Source organism: Lissotriton vulgaris, chromosome 2_2, assembly GCF_964263255.1.
Source record: "Lissotriton vulgaris chromosome 2_2, aLisVul1.2, whole genome shotgun sequence".
NCBI classification, from domain to species: Eukaryota; Metazoa; Chordata; class Amphibia; order Caudata; family Salamandridae; genus Lissotriton; species Lissotriton vulgaris.
Window position 1 is genome coordinate 317,535,037 of NC_141688.1, and position 18,836 is coordinate 317,553,872.

The 18,836-nt window shown below is 45.2% G+C and overlaps 1 protein-coding gene across 1 annotated transcript in view; it reads left to right on the forward strand.

Annotated features, from left to right (window-relative positions):
* ZNF408 (zinc finger protein 408) overlaps nucleotides 1-18,836 on the forward strand; it is a 50,187-nt gene that overhangs the window by 5,963 nt on the left and 25,388 nt on the right. The window contains exons 2-3 of the mRNA XM_086959672.1: nucleotides 12,656-12,717; nucleotides 15,156-15,817. Of these exons, the coding sequence (XP_086815798.1) occupies nucleotides 12,656-12,717; nucleotides 15,156-15,817 (724 nt within the window). The remainder of the gene's footprint in view (nucleotides 1-12,655; nucleotides 12,718-15,155; nucleotides 15,818-18,836) is intronic.

The following is an 18,836-nucleotide window of genomic DNA, read 5'->3' on the forward strand; positions in this document are numbered from 1 at the left end:
GTGGTGGTGGCTGGGGTGGTGGTTGTGGTGGATGGGGTGGTGGATGTAATGGTGGTGGTGGTGGATGCGGTAGTGGTGGTGGATGTGGTGGTGGTGGTGGATGTGGCGTTGGTGGATGTGATGGTGGTGAATGTGGTGGTGGATGTCATGGTGGATGTGGAGGTGATGGTGGATGTGGTGGTGGTGGTGGATGGGGTGGTGGTTGTGGTGGATGTGGTGGATGTGGTGGTGGATGTGGTGGTGGTGGTGGGAGTGGTGGTGGTGGTCGTGGATGCGGTGGTGGTGATGGATGTGGTGGTGGTGGATGTGGCGGTGGATGTCATGGTGGATGTGGAGGTGATGGTGGATGTGGAGGTGATGGTGGATGTGGTGGTGGTGGTGGATGTGGTGGTGGTGGATGTGGTGGATGTGGTGATGGTGGATGTGGTGGTGGATGTGGTGATGGTGGATGCGGTGGTGGTGGTAGTGGTGGATGGGGTGGTGGTTGTAGTGGATGTGGTGGTGGATGTAGTGGTGGTGGGTGTGGTGGTGGTGGTGGATGCAGTGTTGGTGGATGTGGTGGATGCAGTGGTGGTGGATGCAGTGGTGGTGGATGCAGTGGTGGTGGATGCAGTGGTGGTGGATGCGGTGGTGGTGGATGTGGTGGTGGTGGATGTGGTGGTGGTGGATGTGGTGGTGGTGGATGTGGTGGTGGTGGATGTGGCGGTGATGGTGGATGTGGAGGTGATGGTGGATGTGGTGGTGATGGTGGATGTGATGGTGATGGTGGATGTGGTGGTGTATCCGTTTTAGCGTGAAACAGGGGAACTCGAGCATTACTGACGAAAAAAATGCGAAAAAACAAAAGTACCCTATTTTTAGGTGCATACCTCGAGCCTGAGCTGTTGATCTGAAGCAAACATCTCCTTTTATTTTCTTATATTTATTATGTAGCGCTGCACAAAGCGCTCGTGTTGTCGTTGCGCCGCACAGGGTTTTACAGACGTACACTCAGATGGATGCATGCCTGCAACGCCATCATTCACCCGGATAACTGCGCAGCCCAGTGCATCTTTCAAACATTGTTTACCTTTCAACATCGAACATTTTCTTGGCTGGACGGTATCCAGAGTCAAACTGGCGGACTCCTGGACAACCCAGACACATTCGTTCAAACATACATTAATATTTATTATTTTCAAGAAGCCATAGCGTCAAATAAAAGCTTGAGATTCGCACTGTGCTTAAATGACTGTAGCATCCGCCAGACTGTGTTTTTCGCAGCTAACTGTAAGTAGTAGGGGCCTTCTTGATGAAGATTGTTTGACAGCCCAAGTGGAAAATCCGCCTGCTTCAGTGTCAGGCTGGTGACAGTGTGTAAACGCGGGCATGCGAAGCCGCTGTGCCACTCGGGTAGAATAACTCTCACAAAATCCGTGGTGGCAGCTAAACATGTTCACACACACACTCACAATTATTTACAAACGACTGAGAAAGATAGTGTGAACAGTTTGGAGAAAATACGGTCTAAGATTAGGGAAAAAGAAACCGGGCTAAAGGGCACAGGATAAAAGGAAGTCCGTAAAACGCAGGCAGGGGAGGGGGCCGAGTGACGGAGGGAAGGCAGAGAACAGGGCCGGCCTTGGGCATGTGCAAGCTGTGCACCTGCACAGGGCCACCATATCCCAGGGGCCACCACATCAATATATATCCTTAATATAATAATCCTCTGAGGATGGATACATATTTGTGTGGGGGGCCCCTGGCAGGGATTTGGTGGCCTCTGGCTCTATACAACGTCCAAACACCATGACCCCCCCTCTTCACTGGCCTCCCCGCTCCGCCCCACCCGGACCCCCTCTTCCAGGGCCCCCTACCTACGCTCCATGCCCAGGGCCACCATGAACCTAGAGCCGCCCCTGCAGAGAAGGGGGGGGAGGAGAAATGCGACACGGCGGGCAGGGGAGGGGGCGGAGTGGGGAGAGGGTGTTAAGCAGCAGGGGCCTTTGAAGTGAAGCTAAGGTGTGGGAGGAGTGCGGCTGAGGGAACAGACGGCGATTTGGTGATGTGCACGCGCATTTTAGGTCAATGCGCTTGCGCATTGACCTAAAAGCCACGGGCACAGCACCAAATCGCCCAGTTAGGTAAAGTCTGTTTAAGACGCTATAGTCTCGCCTCTTCAATGCGCTTGCGCATTGAGAGACGAGACCTAAAAACTCCTACCTTATGACTCTGATTTGAGTTTATATAATTTCACAGTGCCAGATCCACAGAGGAAGTTTCCATCAGCATTAGGATTTATTACACGGAACCTAAGGTACATAGGTTTTGGTTTACGTTATGGTGAGCCTAAAAATTGAGATAGCTATTTTTGGTGGACTTTGATTAAGTCTGTTTGTTTGCTTTTACTTCATTGTTTTGTAGGAATACATTGAGAACTTCAAGTAAGTTTGGCTAAGGTGGCTTGTCACGCAGGTGCTGGTGATTGGGTTTGAGTCACTGAATTATATAGAGTATAATCCCTTTTTTTAAATGAATTGGTCTCATTTTCATAATTTCTTTTGCAGCTATACCCCTGAAGAAGAGACTCAGGTCTCGAAATGCATTGGGTGTGAAGTTAATAATGCATATATTTTCATTATGATTGTAATATATCAAAAGATATGAACAATACTGTTTATGTAAAATGCTTCTTTGAACTTTGCGAAAAATATAAAAAGTTTATCTGAATGAACAAATGACAAAAAGTATTGAACGTTTTATTGCATAAACGTTTGTGGTTGTTGCATGTTGTTGTCCCAGTCGCCCTTGAGGGGCTGGGCCTCTAAGATCATTATAACATATGCTCAGTAGGCATTTACACAACATTGCACACTTATCGTAAGACCGGAATAAATTAATGCAGAGTGCGCCAGGTACACTATCATTTCTAGTAATATGCAAACTGACATTGTGCTGCAAAGAAAAACAACTGTAAGACAGGTACTTCCAACCCGTGCCGCTCAAAGGGGAGCGTCAAGGTACCCCATTGTTGGCTTCCCGCCCAAACAGGCCGGATCATATGGGTACTTATCGTAGCAAAGAAGCTGTTGGTCAGTGGAATTGGAATGTTCAGAAATAAATAAACTAGGGATGACTACTATCTTAATGATGGCAATGCGGCCCACCATGGGTATGGGCAACTTGATCCACCGCTCGATCTGTGTGGTCCTCTTATCCATGACTGACCCATAGCTCAACCAGATCACCAGATCTTTTTGACCATGTAGTAAAACTCCCATATATTTGGCAGATTCCTCACTCCAAGACAACAAGTACTCCAATACTTCTGGCGTCGCGACTAGGAAAGAGTTCCAATTTGGCCAAGTTGATGGTAAGGCCGGAAAGGCAACAGAAACAAATAACTTGCTAGATGAGGGGAGCAAGATTATCTGCAGGGTGACGCACCAAAAACAGGATGTTATCCGCATACATGGACACCAACAAAGGGCCAGGACTGAACTACAGGCCTTGGTGGAGAGTTCGCTCCTGGTTTGCTGAAACAGGGTGCATGGCAATTATAAAAATTAGTGGCGACGGGGGGTACCTTTGATGAGTCCCCCATGACAATTAAAATGGATTTGTGAGGGAGCCATTGATCCTCATTCGAGCCACTCGGTTTGAATAGAGTCAAATGGTAAGAGCAGTGTATCCGTGGGGCAAACCTAATTTATCCAACATCGCCCTCAGAAAAGACCATTCTAAGGAATCAAATGCCTTTTCGACATCTAGCAAAGCAAGCACCGTCAGGTGATATCTGATTCAGCACCCCGAACATCTTCCATAGATTTATGGAAATGGACCTATGAGGGACAAAGCTGGTTTGTGGTTTGTATTGGCGATTTAAGAAGTTCCATCAGTAGAGCCAGTCTTGTTGCAAAACCTTGGCCAGAATTTTATTATGTAGGTTAAGTATCGAAAGTGAACGATATGAGGAGCACAGGTGAGGTGCTTTACCCCGCTTCAGAAGCTGCGTGATCAGTCTCGCGTAGTGTGTTGGTGGGCAAACCCAGTCTCGAGGGTCTTGCCATATCCCTCCAGGAGATGTGGGCCAAGCACGCATTTATGAGCCTTATAAAACACTCCATTGAGCCCCTCTATCCCTGGGGCCTTAGCTCCATCAAAGGCATCTATTGCCTGCAATATGTCTACACTAAAGAAGGGTTCGCTCAAAAAGTGTCTCTGTCCCTCTGTAATCTAGACCTTCCCGATCCCAGCAAGCTAGTTACTAATTTTAGCGGCGTCACTTGTTGTTTGGGAGGAGTATAGGCTGTGGTAGTAATGTGTGAGTTTTGTGATTATACTCTCATTATCTGTCAGCAGTCCTCCCCCCTTCGTCCGCAGCTCAGTGATGTGCCCTTCGTGTCTATTAGGGGCTCAGTAGTCGAGCTAAGGTACGGCCCGGTGCTCTCCCTCCCTGTATCATCGCGCACATGCATATTTCCCTAATTAAGCTGTCTCCCTGGCTGCTAAGTCCTGTAACTCATTCACCAGGATCTATCTGGTTCTCGCTGTGCAGTTGGGAGTCCTCGCGACCAATACCGAGCAGTTCAGTCTCTGTGAGGGAAAGGTGGGTGTGAAAATCGCGCAACACTATGGCATATTTCAAGATGCACACCTTGCAGTTCTAACCATTAAATGCATCCCATAGAGTGGCCTGCATGGTGACTGAGCTGTTATTAAGATGAAGTATTTGACAACAGAATTCCGTACGAAAAACCTCTTCATGGAGGGCAGTGCCGGAAAAGCACCAATGTTATTCCAGGCCTCCTCCGCCATATGGTATCCTCATTTGCATACTAATCGAGGAATGGTCGGACAACATGTGATTGAGGGGTGTCATATCTTCCAGCCACAGGGCCACATTCGCAGAGAGGAACTAGTAATCATACCCATCCCTACTACATGAGGTGCAGAATAGAATGTGTATGCTGACGTCGGGGCATTATGCAACCGCCATGCATCAACCAAAGTGTAAATATCGATAATGTTCCAAAGGACGTGTAATGCCAGCAGTTTGCCACCCACGTTTGAGCCAGTGGAATCTACTAGTAGATTGTGCACTATGTTCAAGTCCCCTCCCATTATCACCAATTCAGTTTCAACTCGACCCATAAGTGCCGAAAGTTCACAGTAAAAATCAGGGGCATCCACGTTGAGGACATAGACATTGACACTGAGTACTTGTTTGTCTTCCAGGATTCTGGAGACCAGCACGTATCTCCCATTCACATCTGTAAAGCTGGCTGTATGTGTAAAAGGGACACTCCGGTAGATTTGTGTGCAGACCCAGTGTGAATAGGAGCTGCAATCTGAAAAGTAGCTATTGTCCCCCTAAGACGATGCAAACGTAGATCTATCACAAGGTGAGAGGTGTGTTTCTTGTAGAAATGCTATTTTAACACTGTTAGAGATGGGGTATCTAGTTGGCTGCGTTATGCACCCAAGCCAGGCAGAACCCACCACTCTAGTCAGGGCAAGTAAGTTACACACCAAAGATAACCTGTGCTCACCTTCTGGTAGCTTGGCACAGAGCAGTCGGGCTTATAATCAGAGTCAATGCTTAAAGCATCTGTGCATCACACTCGCACTAGTAACACAATGAATACCCCACAAGAGACTCCATACAGAAGTATATGAAAAATATGCTTCTGTATTATACAATGTGTACAAAAAAATTGCCAACTTCACCTTACTTGTCACCTCCCAATTGAGGAAAACAAACCAGTATTACTACATGGTCTGTTTGGTATATTTACTTAATACCTTTTTGCTTTTTATTTCATTATATTCAAAAAAGTTTAGGTACAAAAAAGATACTTGAATATATTCAACAATTCCAACATAAATTTTCAAAACAGAATACATTCCACATTGCATATATAAACACCACATAAATTACATTACATATATAGACACCATATTCATTTTGATCAACAATTAGACTCACATAAATTATATCTAACTAAACAAAGGACAAAGTGAACATTTAGATACTATTATTCAACAAGTAGCAAATTAGTGCATATTAAATTTGTCAAAGTCATTAAATACTGCAAATTAATGCATTCCTGATTCAAAAGCCAACGCGTTTCGAACTCATTCCTGTCACTTTATGGGTTCTCTTCAGGGCTCTGTCTCTTTTATTCATCTGAATCGTTGCTGGTCGTATGCTCTAGCATTCACTTTCTAGATCATGTGTTTCTTTATCTTTTACGATCTTTGTCTTCGTGTTTGCACCCTTATCGATTTTTTTATTTCGTAATGTTTACGATTACTCTTTTTGCTTCAGCGCCTTCATGCGCGGGGTGCTGCACGTCTCGGATTTATTTTATGCAATGGAAGGAGTGGTCCTCGTGTTCCTGCTTTCTTGAGATGCGCGGTCCTGCGCTGTATTTAAAAAAACGTCTGTTTTACTTCGCAATTGCAGTGTTCCCCTCCATCGCTGGTCTCCTCTTTGTTGTGTATGCCGAGTATAAATCTGTATTATACAAGTCACAAACCAAGACAACAGGAATCATAAATATTTTGCACCTTATGCATGGTCCATATAATAATACATTTCTTTATTCGGCTTTTCACAAAGGAAAACAATAAAGGAACATTTAAAAGAAGAAAATACAATTTAAATATTTACTCAAAATTACAGTTTACAATAGTTTGTTCCAAAGAAATTCATACAGAAACAATTCTATAACTTTTTTTCGAAAGGAATGTCGTAACATTTCAGTTAAGCAGTCTAAAACTAGTGGCGAGGTATTTTTTACAGGTTTCTCCTGTGTTTCCTAATGCATTTCAGAAAATTAAGAACAATGTAACAAACAGATTCGGACTCTAACATTTGGAGGCGTAGCATTGCCGGACGGCATTGTCTGTATCCCCAACGCCTCAGTGTTGGTAGTATCCATGTTCTCCTATGTGGGTGATAGAATTTACAAAACATGATAGCATGTATGTTAGACTGTTTGGATTCCCCATCACAGGGGCATGAGGGAAGATTTGGGTCCCAACTGTTACTCACGGGGAATGCCACCAGTCTAAAGAAATTATCCAGTCTGAATCTTGGCATTAACATTCTCTCATTTGTAGTGATCTGGAGTGTTAGGTACGGCTGAATGCAGTATGTTGTCTGTACCAAGTTCGCATGCAGAACCGAAGGTTTTGACGACTCAGATGTCGGTCTCAACGTCTCTAAATGACTGAGAGCTAGTTTATTTAGTGCTTTCTTTGGGAGGTCAGCCATGGACTCTGGTTGGAGGTAGTAATTCTCAAGACCAAGGTCTTTGAGGAAATTTCTAATGTAGCAAAGCCACTTTACTTTTGAGGACTGATCAAGCGCCATTGTGTCAGCTACAATAGACTGTGTCAACGTGTTTTTGTCCGAGGTCCAGACACGCCGCCACAGCATCAAGGGCTGGATCTTGAGCAAATCCTCTAGGTAAGGGATTCCTAATTCTAAATGAGAAGGATAAATTGACGTGCCTCTCGGAGTGGCTAAAAGAAATCTTAAAAAAGTATTTTCTACTACCTGTAGTGCACTAGTGTCTGTGTCCCCAAACTCCCGAACCATATAAGGCAATTGCCTGACATTTGGCACTGTAAATTTTCAATAGCTCCACTGGTCCCCTCTTTCGTCTATCATGATCCCAAGGTATGGGTACTGGGCAGTGACCTCGAGTTTTTGATTGTCGAGATAGATGTCTTTTACCCGTTTTTTCCTGTTACCAGTTATCATGACAAACGGTTTTTTAACATTTACTTGTAGATCGAGACCGCCCATAAAAGCTGTGTATCTATTCAGATCGAGAGCGCCCATAAAAGCTGTGTATCTATTCATGGTCCATATGTTCTCTGCACATTATGAATAAATAATGGGCATTTCTCATATTTAGCATGAATCTTAAATCTCTTGTACATGATGCCATTTAGAGTAGGAACACAAACCTATCATGAAAATATAACCAAAGGGCACGAAAGCAATTATGGCCCCTATGATCCTAGTTATGGTCATTTCTGTGGGCTTCTATAGAAACAGGCCTCATACGTAGGGTGCAAAGCACTGGTGCACTTATTGCGGCCTTTACGGTGACTGAGACAGTCACCATCAGAACTATGCCAATGGAGGTGAGAACTCAGTGGCCGCACAAAACAAGGGCTGCCACTTTCTCCAAGTGTTGTACGGGTGACGCTGGTGGGGGGCTTGTGTACTTTCCACAGAGGCGATACCACACCTCTCTCCGTGTCCACTATATCCTCGGAGTAGGCATTGCCCCCAGGCACATTGCAAGGTAAGGAGGGTGGCACAAGGTTCAACCCTTGCAGGACCTCACTAGGTCTCTCGCTACAGCGCACCGTCTGAGCTTCTGAGTGTCTGTGTGGCCAGTTGTTGCTCTGACGACATGCCCCCACATGGAGCGGTGCTTTGACAAGATGCTACCGACCAGGACTCTGCCGCCACTGGAGAACGTATATGTCCCTCTGGTTCGCGCCCAACCAGAGACTGGTCAAACAAAGCGGCTTGCTGTACACAACAAAGCACGGGCCCCAGCTTGCAATCAGGCGGCGCTGTCCTCCACAGCACAGCGTGATTGTGCTGGCAATCGGGCCGCATTGTCCTCCACAGCACGGCACACTTGAGTCTTGCAAAGTGGAGTGCTGGTTCGCTCTGAATGGGCCTCTACATGAAAAAGCAGGCAACAAAATCCCAGATGGCCCTGGAGATGCTAAAAAAGACAAGGGGGAGGACAAACTGACCAGCCCTTGGAGATCACAGGATTCAGGGCACAACGAGGGGTAGCAGACAGCAGACCGGTAAAATAGTAATGTACAATTCACTACACCAGTTTGTAGGATTTATCACCACTATTCTAAACATACCAAACATGGCAACACTACTCCTTTCTGATCTGGAATTACCCCTTAAAATTATAGAAGGGAATTACCAATGCTAGCCTATCAGAGGAGTAGGCCTCACAGAAGTGAGAAACAAAATAGGCTGTTTGTCACTACCAGGACATCCGACACAATAAAGGCACATGTCCTACCTTTTAATTACACACCACCCGCCCTTAGGGCTACCTAGGGCATACCATTAGGGTGACCAATGTGTAATAAAAGGGGAGTTTAGGGCTTGGCAAGTAGTTTTAAATTCCAAGTCAAAGAGGCAGTAAACTGCACACACAGGCCTTGCAGTGGCAGACCTGAGACAGGTTTGAAAGGCTACATCCGAGGGTGGCACAAGCAATGCTCAAGCCCCACAACTAGCATTTAATTTACTACATTTAATTTATCCATTCATACCATGGTTAGAGGTAGAGCATGTGCACTTTAACACTGATTAGCAGTGGTAAAGTGCCCGGAGTCCTAAAGCCAACAAAAAAAAGGTCAGTACAAATGACAAAGGAACGTAAAACATTTGGGGACAACCCTACAGAAAGGGCCAGGTCCAACAAACACCATGCTGTGTCAGATGAGCATGGACTTGTTTGCTCCTGCGAGTGGTTATGAAGGCCCCTCATGTTCCATGTCATGTATGTGAGCTCCGTCACCCGTACCCTTCCCTAACCTGGGCCGCTATTATCTAAGCGTGCACAGTCGAACTTGCACATGTGCAGTTAAAAAAGACGTCCATCAGTGTCTGGGTTCTGTCTCCCAGGCTGCACGTTTGCGATCAAGCAACTGTGGCTGCTGACTTGAAAGGCGGACTACTTCAGCTTTTGTGGCCTGTAGCTGTAACAGGAAGTTAGCCAATGGACTCTTGCCTTTCACCTGTTCTGTCTGGGGCTCAGGGATGTCTTTTCCACCAGCAGAAGACTGTCTTTTGGCCAGCTTCTGTTAATGGCCACTGGAAAACTTGAGCAACAGTGTGTCAACTTTTTAAAGTTGCCTTTTTCTCAAATGTTACAGTAAATTAGACTTGGGCATCAAGTTGTGTCTAATGTAGCGATTATTTTGATACCTTGAAGTACCAACTTTAATAATCCCATTCTGGGGTTAGCACAGCTGAGTTGTCAGCGTGTAACATCGTACTTTTTTAATATACAGCACCCTGCCTAAGGGCTCCATAGGCCTGCCAGTCTTAGGGGTGTCTTTTATAATATAAATATTTATATTAATAGAAAGGAAAGTCTGGACTTTGTCCGTTTTTTATGCGGTCAAATCAGATTAGCAGCGTGAAAGCTTCTCTGCCGGCCAGCAGTGGCGGGCTGGGAGTCATGCTGTGCTTTGCTACACTCCTTGTGACACAATAAGTGCTGCACTCCACGGGGGACGCTGTAACTTACAGGCCCTGGGTACCCCGGTACCATACTCCAGGGATTTATAAGTAAGTTAACTTATGCCAATTGTAGGTGAACGTATAAGTCCTAAACATTTTAAAGGTCAGGACACTGAGGCATATCTGGCAGGACTATGCACACCTTCAGAGTCGAAAGCCAGCAGCATTGGTCCAAGACTGTAGGGGTGATCATGTAAAAGAGGCATTTCCTTACACATTTGCTCCATTTGATAAGAGCGTGCCCACTCGCCTTATTGTTCGATCTGCCAGTATGTCCAGGTTTCCCACTACGCCAAGGCTTCTCCCTAACTCACATATGTGAGAGTGGATTTTACCACCCGTAACATGGTGAACAGAACACTTTTCTAGTTCTGCTATACAATTTCTGTAGCATAAGCCTTAAAAGTGCAGATCATCTTGTGCTCTTGGCTTTGCCTGGATGAACCTTTAAGTCCCTTCTTCGTCATTGACGCGCTTGTCCCCACCTTGTGGACTCTCTACGTTAGACCCCCTCCTCAGAATTTCAAAATGGCCGGAAGAGTTTATTATATTCTGGGTAAGTAGCTTCTTTTGCCACTTGCCCACGCAAATCTAACGAAACCTTAGGGTGTAGAGCACTTTGGGGAAACCGACACAGACTGGTGTTGTTTGTATATTGTTACCTTGAAGCCGAAGTACAAATACCAGAAGGTGTAATTGGAACAGTGATAAACGCCACACAAAGCATTGCACATATCTACGCTAAATGATGCAATACTTCTAATTAGATTAGAGGTTTGCAATTTGAGAGACTTTCTCAGAATTGCATGATTTGCTCCTGTGATGACAAAGACGTCACTGGTCGGGCTGCAACCATCTTGCCTTGCCGAGGTGCTGTCTGTTGAGCTGATTGTGCATCAAAAAGCCAGGAATTTCCTGAAGATACTGGTCAGTCCCTGGTTAAATATGCTTAGCATGTTAAGCTTTTAGCTAGCAATACCGTTGATTGTAATAAATAGTTTAGTTATTACACAATTCAGGGGAATACCTGTTGCGATTCCTAGACCAAGGAATACCTGGCACAAATCTCCCTAAAAAATGCCCTCTTTTCGTCGGAGTTCAGCAAATCCTATGAGCAATGCTTTCTTTCTCTTTGAAATACCCCAAAAACAGAAAGGTTCCCATCTTTTCCCCAACTCTCTCCTTTGAACGTCTTGGAATTGGTTAGAAGAATTCTGTTATTCTGTGACCAGATCCCTCCTAGTAAAGGCTGCCCCCCCCCCGCCCACCCCCCACAGCCTGTATCGTGCTTAGCTCTGCACCAAGTGAACAAAGGGTAGTGGCAGCTCCTCTGCCGTGGCGGAGGAGCGTCGCCCCACTGCTTGTCACATTGGAAATGAAGGAAAAATTATAATAACTGGTCGTCATTATCTAATTTATTTATTCCTGCGTCTCTGCGGGGTGGGGCTGCTCTGCTCTCAGAGCAGGGGAAGGAGTGGCGGCACTCTGTGAAGTGCGCATGATTGACTGGCCTTCTCGAGCAGGGTAAACACGCTTGCGCACTTTGCATGTTCTCCACGCAGGCTGCATTCAGCCTGCGTGGAGAGCATGCCCAAAGACCCATTCACCATCCGATCGCCGAACCACGGCTCTCAGACCAATCACAACGCTGCAATGCAGGCTTATGATGGGTATGGGGGGCCTGGCTGCTTAAGCTTTTGGATGGAGCGCAGGGACGACCTGGAGAGACGCGAGGAGGTATGTTTTCTTATTTTGAATCCCTCTCTTTGAAACCCCCCACACCCCTGGTCCGTGCCAGCCGCTACTGACAAAGAGCCCCCCCCCCCTCCTGGGGGATTTCCAAGAGTAGTGCACACCCCCTTTCAGGGGAATGACAGACGAGCACATATATGGGTCTTGTTGGATAAGAGCAATGACTGTACAAACGCTGCACAGCTTTTAAATTGTGATGAAGACATTTATTATGGCTGAATGTGCTGCAAGTTTAACTTTTGCACAGTTTTCACAGCCACTGTAATGTATATTTGTTCAGACTTCAAAGTAAAGAACAGCTGTGAACTATGGGCCTGTGATCCAGTTTAAATCTCTGGGATGCCTTGAATAGGTCAGGAATTATATTCTTTCATTGTTGGCCAGAACCTTTGCCAGCTAAGTGTCATGGTCAGTTTAATACAATCTGTGTTTACTCCACAAAAGGACTACAGCAATATAATCTAGTGCCCCCATATAGGACTGCAGTGATAACATCTGGGCCCCCAAAATAGGACTAGAGTAATATAATCTGGGGCCACCGTACTATCATCTGTACCCAATGCATGTTGTGACCTCCCCGACACTTGGTTTCTCTTCTTGCTTTTCCAGGAGGTTCGCTCTGATGTCCAGAATGACACTTGGGCTCTGGAGAGGAATGCTGGATGGACAAGGTGAGTGGGAGGATTGTAAAAGGCTTACAGAGAGGACCTGCTGTCTGCCCCAAGTTGCAGAGGGAGACCTCTAGAGTGGATGGTTTGGGGCACAAAACTTCTACTGTGACGTGGAGTGAAACTTGCAGTTTTCTGGAAGCATTGGCAATGTTGGGAGGGGGAGTGAGCCATGTGAGAAAAGGTTAGACCAATACTAAGAACGCTGGGAGGTGGGGGGCTCAAACAATACAGTGAGTGTGCGCTGTGTTTTGGTTTCTGAACATGAGGGCTACCTGCCTGTGAGTTGGATTGAAGCCTGTGCCGTACAATGGGATTGTGACAGCCACAAATGTGCATTCAAATGTGATCAGTTACCCACACTTGAGGGTGTGGGAGAAAGACTTTGTTTCAGATGCCATGTAATGAAATCCTACATCAGCATTTGAGTACCTTTCCACTCCATTCAGCCTGGAGGAAAGCCTAAAGTACAGGACTAATAACTTTTTTTTCAAATTCCAATTCACCTTCAACATTTGAACTTCTCTCCACAAGCCATCTTTCTTTTCTCTTCCTTTCTCTCCTCACTTCAGCTCAGTATTTTTAGCGAAAGCCGCAACAAGCGAGGGCGCAGTCTACAAGAACACTCCTTATCCATTTCCTTCTTGGCCGACTGGCTGAGCATGTTGAAACCTCCAACTGATCATCGCCTCGGGCAGTCATTCACTGAAGCCGCTCAGTTGAAGGATCCATTCAAGGCCCCTCGCCTTCATGGGAACGACTGTTCGCTCCCTCTAGAGACAAAGTTGATCCATGTGGCTGGAAATTGTTTAATTCGCCCATTCAAATTTGTGGCAAGGCCTTAGTTGATGTCTAGTATGCAAGCTGGAAATATCACTTTTTCATCCTCGCATACAAGCTGAACTCTCTCCTACAACTATCAAGAGATCTGAGATGGATTCACTCGAACAGATAGTTTAAAAAAGAAAAAGAAAGTGTATTTTCGTTTTGAACCAATACAAAACAATAAGCATGTCACATTTGATCAGTCGTGCAAAGACAGTTATATATGATCCACATTTAAAGAGATTGTTGATCAGACATAGTCTTCCCTTCTCAAAAAGTAGAAGGCTCCCACTAGCATAGATGAAGAAAGTCTGCTGTTCTCATCTAAGGTGGAGGCAGATGACCGACAAAGATATACTGCTTCATTAAAGTCTAGTCTGTCTCATGTGTCTAGCATGATGTACACAAGAGTTGACCTGTGTTTTTTTTATTTTTTATTTAAATGTATTTCTTTTTGTAGGCATCTCCTTCACACTCAACAGGGTTCAAGTACTCTGCACCTTGTCCATGGGCTGCCAATGTTTTTGGAAAAAACACAGATCATCATTTGTTAAGTGTTTGGAGCTAAGCTGCCTCAAATTAGAGGTTGAGATGCACTCCTCCCCTCTTTCTATTAAGAATGTAGGATATTTCTTCGAACACTCTGCATTGATTATCCATCCCATTTTAGAGTTCTCTCAAACCATCCTTGTAGAGTCTTGACTAAACAACCTGAAAGTAAGAGGTAATATGGTGAAATCACCTGCTTTACTATGTTAATTCTTCTTTCCCATGACACTGTCAAGTCACATTTATCACAAGTGTGGGGTTGTTCGTTTTGGCTAGCTTCACCCCTAAGCACTTCAAGCAAGATGTTATTCCACCGAGAGGGGAAGTTTTGATTTAATCAAGTTTATTTTAAACCCTCAATTTATAAATCCTTGAAGACCATTCGGAACAACGTCAGTAGGTCCGCTGGATAGATCAATAGGTTACTTATCACCAAACTTGTATTTTGGATCCCAAAATGTAGGCTCTTACAACAGACCGTCTATGGACTGGCTGTTTCATTACTAATTTAAATATGAGCTTAAATTGGAAGCCTTAATCCATGACTCCCTAGGTGGATCTGTTTGGTGTGCAGCTCAGAGGTCCTCTGACTGTAGGGCCACCATAGTTGATGATAAACAAATCGCACAAATCCATAGCGCCTTGCCCAAACCACATCAATTTTAAAGCCAGCGCTAAAAAGGACTAGCCCCCTCGGTACAGCTGTTTTGTATACTACTGGATTATTTGCATGTTTTCCACTCCAGCTCAAGGAGTTCTGATTTTATTGAACTGGATGTATCCCATAGAAGTATATTTAGTAAAGGACCATCATACCAAAATGTATGAATCCGCATCTTTATCTTAACAAAAACACTTAAATATGTACAGGTTTCCAAATATGGGAAAGACAATGGTTATTGGGAGTGACTGGAGCGCCCAGGGTCAGTGCTTACTTTCAGTGTGGCATTTGTTGTTGGGCTGCCCTTCGTTGTCTGCCTTCCAAAAGAGGCACATGAAACCTCCTAATGCTTGGTGCAGTCTTCCCAAATTAACACCAACTTTGCTTCCTCCTTGTCATTTTGCAGCTTTGTTAAGAGGGGTAATTGTGCTGCGGATCATAATGTGGTGCATGTCACGCACTCTGGGTTCCAGTACATCGCTGTGTGCTGCACCATTCGGCCTGGCACCGAGCTGCACTTCTGGACTGAAGATCAGAAGGAGCCCAGAGGGCCTTTGGAGACAGGAGGTCCTCCAGGGGGGACGGCCGTGCCGGCAGAGGAGGTGGAGAGGCACACTCATGCTGCATTGAAGGGGATCCCCGAAAAGGAGGACCAAGCTCATACCCAGGAAGAGGTTGCTGACGTGGGGGTGGAACGTCGATCATTCATCGCAGTGGAGGTGGGACATGTCAAGGACGTGGATACGGTAGCCCGCACACAGAAAACTGTGCCAACAAAGGAGGTGCAGGGCCACATCCATGGTATGGTGGTGGTGAAGGTGACTCCTGCAGAAGAGGGCAAGATCCAAACTGTGAAGGTGAGGCCTGCCCCGGAGAGTCAAGACCAGAGTCTCGCTTTGAAGGAGAACGTACCTGTAGAGGATGATGGAACCAAGCCTGCCGTTAAGGTGGCAGAACATAGATGGTCTGTGGAGGAGAACTCCCTGGTGCATGAGAGGGCCAACCCTACATTCCTAAATCAAGAACCTCATGCTGCAGTGGAAGACAGGAACACTCTCTCTGACGCAGGTACCGTGCTTAACCTTACCTCTTTTCATTGTATAACTTACCGTGGCAGTGGCCACTCTGTAGTTCTGTTTCAGCCACTCTTTACGTTGAAAATACATTTTTTGATTTGCCTGTAACTGTTTCCCCTCTAAGACAGAGTGCACCAAATTTGGCCATTGCTTGGCATAGTCAACTAAGGTCTGGCATGCCGCTTTCTCTCAGATCCGTGCAGGGGACATATCTTGAAATGGTGGGGAGTTAAGTTGTGTTTTTCCTATTTTAGAACATTTTGCTTTCCTCCTACTGCCAGAACCAATGAATGGATTTTCACCAAACATGGCATGAAAGTAGAACACGGCACAGAAAGCCTGCTTTTATTGGTTTAGTGTAAACCCTCAGTAGTTTTTTGAGATTGAAGAGGTTTTAAAAAGATTATAGCTGCTGTATGGGCTTTAAAGGGTTAACGCTTGTATATCTATAGCATTTGGGATTTATAAATTCTTCGCAAATCCAGAAATAAAAAAATAAGGAATCTGGTTCGATGAGGGAACCTTTTCTCTTGTTGTTCCTTTCAGATACACGAATCCAAGTTGGTACTGCTAAGAGCGAAATGTCTCTCTTACAGCAACTATTTCAGGACACAGGGCATTTTCCTTGTGGTAGTAGGCCAAATGAGAGAGCAGGATAGGTACACCCTAACTCCCAGTCCTAAGTAGCGGGACCCTCCAAAAGCCCACATCCTTGGCGTAACTAAAGTTTAAAAAACAGATACAGGCTCAGTGGATCCATATCTGCATTCCCAGATCCTAGACACCTAAAATGGTAGCCACGGTCCATGAAACCGTGACGGTTACCGTGAATCCCAGGCAACATAGGAGGTGTACTGGATCCAAATAAATGGCCACAAATTCAGTGCAAGGTTAATGCCTCGCTACTGTGAAACCAGGGTAACTCTTGCCAGACCATGCATCGTGGAGGCGGGGTTTGGGAAAATTGATTTGAATACCACAGACCTCCACATTTATCGTCTGGCTTGCCTTTGGTTTGCGGTACCCAGGCATGATGCTGACGCTTCCTTGGATTTGTAGTACCAAATCGAGATCTGCAGATCCAAACAATAAAACAACGCAACCTGGCCAAAGGCCAATCTCTGTGGTACAAGCCCTGTGCGCAGTGGGGATTTGGCCCTGCAACAGATCCCCATTGGTCGCAGTCAAAGGCCGTGCGGATCTGGAGTTGAATGCTTACGGCTGGTTAGGGAAAGGGTGTCGCCTGCCAGCCAACCAGACTGTACGCAGATAGGCCAGGACTGTACGCAGATAGGCCAGGACTGTAAGCAGATAGGCCAGGACTGTAAGCAGATGGGCCAGGACTGTAAGCAGATGGGCCAGGACTGTAAGCAGATGGGCCAGGACTGTGCGCAGATGGGCCAGGACTGTGCGCAGATGGGCCAGGACTGTGCGCAGATGGGCCAGGACTGTGCGCAGATGGGCCAGGACTGTGCGCAGATGGGCCAGGACTGTGCGCAGATGGGCCAGGACTGTGCGCAGATTGTACGACAAAAAAGGAGTTACCCCAATGCAGAGCAAAAGGACTGGGTAAACATAGTACAACAAATAAGCAATGTCCCTATTCAATAAATCACAACGAGAGAAAGCTCTCACCGCGGACCAAGTGTCTACATAGATGTTTTTCTTAGTTCTGAACAGTGTTATAGCCTGATCTCTAAGCGAGAACCTATTTAACAATGACAGAGAGGACTAGAGAATGTCTCATCACAATTTATTCACCAAACACAATATTAAAAACACACAATTTCCGTCTATTTCCAGCCTCAATAGATAATGTAATATTCCTCCATAGCTTAGGTTGCAATCTAATATCTTTGTATCAATTGGGATAATTAAAAACATTTGTTAAAGTCGATGCAGCATTTTGGTGGTTTCTTGATGGTGGCACCTTGTTCAGGACTAAAAAGTGTTTTATATAAAAAATCTGCGTGGTGAAAGAATAGTCAATTTTAGATAACCTATTGCTCAAATAATTACTTGTTTCAGCAGTTCACTTTCCACTAGTAACTCGTTTTTTTTTTCTTAAACAACATAAAGACCTGACACAAGCATTATTTTCAAACAGGCTGTTCAGCAGTATTGGCTATTCTAACCATATTGTATTTCCCAACTTGCATCTCCGTGACACTTGGTCCCCCTTTGTCCTATTATCTAAACCTGTGTTCCACATGATTTATATCACAATTCTAAAGCGAAATGACTATTAAAGTTAATTTCTCTTATAATGTACTCCTTTCTCATATTAGGTACACTGTTGATAATGTGTGAAAATTGTTTCTTCGTTGGGTAAACATGTTTGATATAGTCACATCACACCACTAAATTTATACCTTCATTCTATGGACATTATTCTCTATTAGTCCCATCTCTCAAGATATCTTGGTTAATGCCCTTAATCTTGCTCAACCTTTGATGAAATTCTGTACAAAACTTTTTGTAATACCTTCTTTCTATCGAAGTTTGTTTTGATGTTCTGATGTCATCAAATACGGGGATTTATGTCCGCCTCAAGGTCACAGAATGTTTGCCTGTTCGTGATAGAGTGTTGGAAATCTCATTATTTCATGATCTCCTGGAGAACCGCAGCCTTAAGGCCTGGCGGCGCAGGGTACGCCTGAAATCCCTGGGGTTCACCTGCCTTGTCAAACACTGCAGCTGCAGCCAGAACAGTGGTCTTAGAAGTCGTTAATGTAACGAGGTTCAAAAGAGACTGCCACCTAACTCCGTGGCGCACAGGTTTATATATAGTACAATACAATGCAAAATACAAACCTACAAGAGCATGAGGTATAAGCAAATGTTATAGACAATGCTTTAATCTAAAGTAACTTAAGTTCCCGGCTATGTTTGTCACTCGACCCCTTAAGTAATTTACAAATGAATCCACACAATTCACTTTACGAGCAGAAGAAAACACAGTTGTATGCTCTAGAAAAACAGTCGTGAAACATGCGAATGCATGAGACGTG